This window comes from Morone saxatilis, unplaced genomic scaffold, assembly GCF_004916995.1.
Source record: "Morone saxatilis isolate NCDOM2014 unplaced genomic scaffold, NCSU_SB_2.0 Contig4, whole genome shotgun sequence".
In the NCBI taxonomy this organism is placed as follows: Eukaryota; Metazoa; Chordata; class Actinopteri; family Moronidae; genus Morone; species Morone saxatilis.
Genome location: NW_023339984.1, coordinates 15,094,083 through 15,101,445, shown reverse-complemented (window position 1 = coordinate 15,101,445; position 7,363 = coordinate 15,094,083). Strand labels below are relative to the sequence as shown.

The 7,363-nt window shown below is 36.8% G+C and overlaps 1 protein-coding gene across 1 annotated transcript in view; it reads right to left on the bottom strand.

Moving 5' to 3' along the window:
* Positions 1–4,423: 4,423 nt before the first annotated feature.
* Positions 4,424–7,363, bottom strand: part of leap2 (liver-expressed antimicrobial peptide 2) — a 3,930-nt gene continuing 990 nt past the window's right edge. Inside the window, exon 3 of the mRNA XM_035675599.1 lies at positions 4,424–6,484. Within this exon, the coding sequence (XP_035531492.1) occupies positions 6,430–6,484 (55 nt within the window). The 3' untranslated portion in view covers positions 4,424–6,429. The remainder of the gene's footprint in view (positions 6,485–7,363) is intronic.

Here is a 7,363-nt window from a genome sequence, read left to right as displayed (position 1 = left end):
TCCTGCCTTTGTGTGTTTTTTTTTCGATTTCTGTGTACCGAACTTTGCAGGTAAAGAAGTGTTTGTTTTTACGGAGCTCTCGTGTCTTGAGTCAAGCATTTGAGTCCTATTTCCTGTTTCAGTTATAACACTGTTGGTCCGTTTTGAAGCCTTGAGTTTGGCGTTATGGTCGCCGCCATAACAGCTTGTTGAAGCGAGTCTCATATTACAGCTAAACTGGTACACTAAAATATCTTTACATTACATTTAAAATTTTAAAGTAACCCTCCCAACTCTATATATATATAAACAGTAAATAAAAAATATTAACTGTCTTTTAAAGGTTTTTGTAGTTTGTTCGACACGTCTGGGCCACCGTATAAAAGCAGGACTCAAAATATTAAGACAAAAAAAAGCAAAGAAAAGGTCCACAAAAGAAATGAAGGAGCAAAACTGGAGGCGTCAGGCCAGGAACCCTTAAAAATAACCTACTTTGTGTCGGGCAAAGGGGGCAATAAATGAATATAAAACACTTGATGTCCCTCACAAACCTACATCTGCCAACATCCACATAAATAAATCTGTAGCAGCTCTAGCAGAGACTTGTTGTGAACCCAAACTGTGGACAGAAGATAAGAGATAACAAAACTGAAAGTTCCCAAAACAGACTGTGGAAGCAGAGGAAAGGTTGAGGCGTTTCATAATGGAGTTGATAAAACTCTGTGATCCTAACAGCAACCCCCTTTAAAGAATACCAAACGCCTGTGTGTGTGTCTCTTTGTTGCTCCCAAAAATACCAAAATACCACCAATATGTCTGTGTGGGGGGGGGCCAGACAACGCGTGATGGATGGTGATGGTGATGAAGACAGCCAAGTCGACATTGGGTCAGTAAACACTCAGCGGGGTCATATTGATCCGTGAGGAAAGATTCGGCATGCTGCGTTTTAACTCTGAAGACGATTGGGTGATAAGAGCGACCGATTTCGCCTCCATCCATCCAAATTCTGTAGATTTCAGGCATCGTCAGCAGTGTAACTGGGTCAGAATAACTTGTTAAACTGAGTACTGGATGAGTTAGTTCAAACTCAAATTCTCAACAATTTAAGCATTAAAAAAATATTAAATTTGAGTAGAAGTAGCTCAAGTATTTATTGTTAAAGTAACTTGGGTTAATTAAGTTAATTGAACCAATTTTTATTCAGTTAACTGAACTTAAAACTAAGTAAATTACACTCATATGCAACTAAAATGTGTTTTTTATCTGAATAAAGTAACTTTAATTCATTTTCTTTATACAAATGTTACCACTTAAATTGAATTTTCTTCCATTTCTATAATTTTTTTTATTACATTACCTCTTCAGGAGGATTAAGTTGTGTCAGCTTACTTCTTTTATTAAGATATATTGTTGGGATTTACAGTGTATGTAGCGTGTTTCAACTAGTATACAGTGTGAGCTTACTGCGCATACTCACCTGCCCCACAATTCAGTTCAGTTCAATTCAATTCTATTTCTATAGCGCCAATTCATAACAGAAGTTATCTCAGGACACTTTTGAAATAGAGCAGGTCTAGACCGAGCTCCTTTTAATGATGCATTGCGTCTCTTCTGACTAGTCTATGGCGGACTGTTTAGGCCTGTAAGAAAACTTTAAAAAATCTCAGCATTCGGAGAAGTAAATGTAAAATAAAAGGAAATTGTCTGATCTAACAACTGAAAAGTGACAGAGAGAAGGAAAACACTGAATTTATCAAACAAAAAGCAGATAAGATATGTATGATTGTTGAAAATTATTAAGAAAAATACATAATATAGACAGAGAATTGTATAAAAAGTTCCCTTAACAGGAAGTTATCTGCTTAAAATGCATCCAAATTACTCGTTTAACACAAACGTCTTGCAGTTCGTTGTACAGTTGTGAATATAATATGAAATATCCATAATATACGTTTCTTAGTCAGTTTATTAAATGATAGGAAAAAGGGTCCTTTCAGTAAAAAATGTTGGAAACCACTCTTCTAGGACATTTAGGAAGCAGGCTGCAGGGATTTGCTCCCATTCAGCCAAAAGATCATTGATTAGTGAGGTCTGATGTTGGGCGATAAGGTCTGATTTGTCCCAAAAAGTGTTTGATGGGGACATTAATGCCTGTCCATGCCCCAATATTTACACCCCCACCTCCCAGAATCAAGGTCCAACATCCCTGCTGGCTCCAGACTGTTGAAGGTTCACTGAGGTCTTAGTACTATTAACATATCGCTTCATTAAAACAAAGCAAATACTTTAAATTACAACTAGTTAGTTCTATCAAAATCTCTCTCGTCTTGTCCTCTTATCTTGTTGTTTCCATTATCTTCCCTTCCTGTTTGTCTTAGAGTTAACAGATCTAAAACAATCGAACTGAAACGTGTAGGTTTCATGTGAGGTGGAAATAATTATTAAATTATTCTTCTCGAAACCGGTCCAATATGATCCAGCTCTCTCTCTCACACTTGGCTCGCCTCCGTCGGTTGTGAAACAGTGAACATCTGAACGCCAACAGCTGTTGGACCTTTGAACACAGATTTCAGTTCGGATCAATCATGAGTCATGAGAAAGCGCTGTTTTATTTTACAGTGCCGCAGATGTGTTAAATCAGTCAAATAAGTAAATGTGTTTCAGATTCAGATTTAACAGGATCTGCTGAGTAAGCTGCTTCTTGTTTCCAGGCAGTTTTTGTGTTAACGTTTCCCGACTCTGGCATTCCCAGGACGCAGCACAGGGAATCGAAAGAAACCTGATCAATAAAAGTGGATTAAGGTATTAAAAGATCAAATCCAGGCGTTGTTTTGAAGAAAAAATGTGCTATGGGTGATATAACATCTGATGCACGTCAACAGAGCAACCTTTCACTTTATTGATACCGTTATTGATTCTGCTTATCGGTCTAATTCTTTTTTATGGATTCACTTATTGAATACTCAAGTTTCTGTGTGGGAAACAGTAGTGTCACTACAAAATTTCCAACTAGTTTGGTGTCCAACTGAACAGATGCCGGATAAAAGAATTGATCGATGGATCGGACAATATTGGAACCGGTTCTCGAGTCCTATCACTGATTTCCACGACAGGTGAAGAAACTCCAAAGATCTGGACTATAAATGCACCTTTTTGTCAAATTACTATTTCCAATTAACATAATGGTCATAAGAGACAGAAGTTGTACAATTAGGGAATAGAATAAACACTATAAATGTGAATTATTAACAATTTAACCAGATTTGAGTGATCATTAGGCTCGTTAGAGATTAACTGCACATCGTCTGTAAAGTGGACGAGATCAGGCGGCAGCAGCCTTTAAAGAATAAACAGGAAGTCACAGAAATGTTTACATCATCTTTACGCTACCTGTAGGTTTTAGGCCATGTTCGGATATATAAATAAACTTTATTATAATTATTATCAACCACACAAGATGTGTTTGTTAACAGATTTAATCTCCATTGCACAACGTGAGACATGAAACAGCTACAATCTAGAGTTAAATATTAAATTCACAGAGAGAATTTGGTGTTTGTGGTCAAAACTAAGAGCCAATCGGCTTTTTGATCAGGCAGCAACCATGTGTTTCCCATCATGCCTTGCGGGTCTTGCAGTCGGTGGAGAGCAAACTGCTGCGTCTGGCTCTAAAAACTGCAATCTGGTTGTATTTCCACTTTCTCCCACAATTTCATTGCAAACAAAGCCTAAAAACACAACAACATGCAGCAACCATCCCCCCTAAACAGAACTCCGTGAACTCCTGGAGGGACCGATGTTTAAATAGCTGTTAATACTCGCTAGAGAAACAAACGTGTATTCATCCGCAGCTGAAAGTAGTCCCTGTAACGACGTCTTCCTGCAGTCGGGTCGTCATGGTGATTCAACTCACCTGGTGTCAGTCAGCCATATATTGTTGTTAATGTGCCTGTTTTTACTATTTTAATGTATTTTGATTTGCTGCTGGTGCTTTAATTTATACTCTGGTTGTTTTAAACTATATAAATAAAATTGATTTGATTTCTCTCTCTCTTCCCTGAGTTAATTCCCCTTTTATTTATGTAAAATAAACAGCTTTTTATTTACAATGCATGTGTGTTTTCCCTTCTTATGTCCACATGTTTGCAAAAAACTACAATACCTAGTTGTTTTAGTACATTTCTCAGCCTTTTTTTTTAAAACCATACTATATATTTGTGACCTGTTTAAGGATTTACATACACAGCAGGAACCAATATATAGAATAGTTCCAGATATATTCCTATTTCTACACTATTCCTACTTCTTCCAGATGATTATTATTGCCCTTAATTCTCCAAACTATGTCTAACAAGCAGGAATTAATGTGTACAACGTCTGACTCCATTAGTTATTATTAAAACCATAAATTAAAATACAAAATCAGTCACAGAAGACAACGAAATTCAATTTTTCCCAAAGATTTATTTCCACTTTTTCCCCCTCTCCAGCCTTCTACATGTAGGTAACACATTACATACAGTAGACAGAACACAGTACAAAGATAATTTGGGTTTTAAAAAAAGTGCAATCCTGCTCAAACATTTCTCAAACATGCTAAGTATACGAAAATATCAGCAACCACCTGCTCTTCTGTGCATGAAGTAAACGATGCAGGCGAGTCGAAGCAAAGTCTGTGATCACTTATTAATTTGAGGAGATGGATGTGCGAAAAAAAAAGGATATTTGTTAATTAAGATCGAGCGAGTAGATGGATAAAGTTCAGTCCAGTCGGGATGATTGATTATTCTAAAACAAACCATTTAAAAATATCATAAACAAATATCTATATATATTTAAAAATGAAATTGGAAATTGGTACATTATTTTAAACAAAGGATAAAATAAATAAAATCAGTATGCATGCGTCGCTATATATCATGAATAATGTGATGAATATGAAGCTCATGCAACTTTTCAGAGAAGAATAAAAACCAAAATAAAAACAGTTCAGGATGCTCGAGTATCGCGTCAGTACTTTGTAACCTCTGCTCCTTCTCTTTGCCCTTTTTGCTCCGTTTGGGTTTCACTTTGAGTCGGGGAGTCGGGGGCGGCTGATCGCACAGTTTACATGATTGTTTGGGTGCTTTGTTGAGGGGAAATCAAGCATGTTATTTGGGGGGTTTCTAAGGCTGGTTTGATACCAACGACTCGACAATTACTGACAAATCTAAAGTCGACACTGTGCGGTGTGTTTGGATCGACGTGATTGTTGAGTCGCAAACTGAAAGTGGCGTTCAAGGGTACAGTTACGACTGATCAACGCCTAATTTGTGGTACTGCTGCTCTATTCCTGCTGGTTATCAATAGATTTTGATATACAAGTTATAATTTAGCTCAGGGATCAGCAATCTTTAAGCAAAAGAGCAATTTCTGGCCAAAAAAAGAACGTATTTGAGCCTTATCATGCTAATTTTCTCACCGTAGATTAAGCTTAGAATATGTGTCCATGCCTTTTCTTATTTAAGATTGAGAATCCATAGCTAGCCTAGTTTAGGAAATTCAAAAGCCACCGGTATTGAGGTTCAGCGAAATATAGAGGAAATGGCACCTGCTAATGGATGATTTTAGTAGACGAAATGTTAATTTTTGTGTGTAATGGCTGCACATTTTCAACCAGTTCTTGGGTTTAAGATACATTTTTGCTATAATAGAAGCAGGAATTATAAACTAAACCTAAACTCTCTTTTTGGGTCCTTAAAGGGGCAGCACGTGTCTCCATGTCGCACATTATCAGTGGAATGATTGGACTCTCTGGAGACACATTCAAGTGATAACTTATCAAACACGACACGAGACGTAAAAGGTCAGGAGCTTTTTTTGAAGGCTCACGCTGCTCCCTCGCTCCGTCTGTTATCTGTTACGACACAATAAAACAACAGATGAAGAGTCGCAAAGTTACCAGATGTTTCTGTTTCAGGCAAAAAAAAAAATTACATTTCTATTCTGGGAGGAAGCTTTGGGCCTCAACAGTTGCGCAGCTCTATTTTTAAAGCGTGTTAATCATTTTTAAAACATTGTTTCAAGGCCTGACTTCACCAAGAAGACATCAGACTTGTGGAGGCTGTAACTGGCAGAAAGAGCAACATGTTTTCATTGTGAATCGTTGCAGTTGCTTTGAGTTCAGGGCTGAAAGATTTTGGTCCATAAACAGTACAAAACACATATTTTTAAGTGGTTTTTCACCCTTTTTTGAAAACCACCGAGTATAAAAGTCTAAATGATGAAGAAGTGGAGCAGTGATTCCCCCTCGACATGCTGCGTAAATGAATATAAACATTTAGATATTATCAGAAACATATTGGAACATATAAATATTTAAAAAAAAGCCTGGATGAGTGCATATCCCCAGTTCTGAGAAGGATTACGGCTGTACACTGATGTAAACACGCTGGTTGAGTCCGGGGACGTCTAGTAGTTGACGGTCTCTGAGGGGCCGCGGTGGCTGGCAGAGCAGTGTCCCGCCCTAAAGGTGAAGATGAGAAAGACCAAGACAACAAAATGTGAGACAAAGTTCTCAATAAAACTTCATTTCTGAGGCTGGTAAAAGAGTTTTTTTGGGAAGTTTCCCACAAAATACTGCAGTATACTGTTCGAGACATTTGTTCGATTCTTTAGTGTTAAATTTGTCTGCAGGCAAGCAATCTTCTGTAAAAGATACAAGAAATAACATTCCCAATAATAAATCAATAATAAATACATTCTCACCCACTGTATGAAATCAGTCCCTCCAGGATTTTACAGGCTTGTTGTGTTTGCGGATTTCATTTCACATTTAATTTCGCTTTTCTAAAACATTTTTAATGCACGTTGACCTGTTTTTAACTTCTTTTTTACAATGATATTGTCGGAGAAAGTGACAATTGCAAAAAACAGTTCCAAAAAATGTAACTGAGTTTGCGTTAATTGTGTAATCGCAATATCACAACTTCCTGAAGGGACTGTTTCTGGTTAGCTTACTTCCCGCCTTTTCACATCCAGTATTTTTTGCTAATCATGTTCCTGTCTTGCTACATTACAAAACACATCTATAAGGCTAGTAAAGTAATACTTTATCAGATCGTTTTTGTATGTAAAACTAAATTAAAGTACATTTTGAGTTAAAAGAAATTAGCTAACATTACTGAAATGTTAACTTCTTAACAGAAAGCTAGGATGCTAATCTTTCCAGCAACAATAGCTAGATGGTTAAGTATCACGTTAGTGTCACTTTTTAACCAAAAACTGACTTAATTTAACGTAATTACAAGAAGTGTTTTTGCCTCAAGGTAACACTAATTAATTGAGTTGCAGTGATAAGATGTTAGAAACATGATTACTCATCAATCAGAATTCATTATTTACT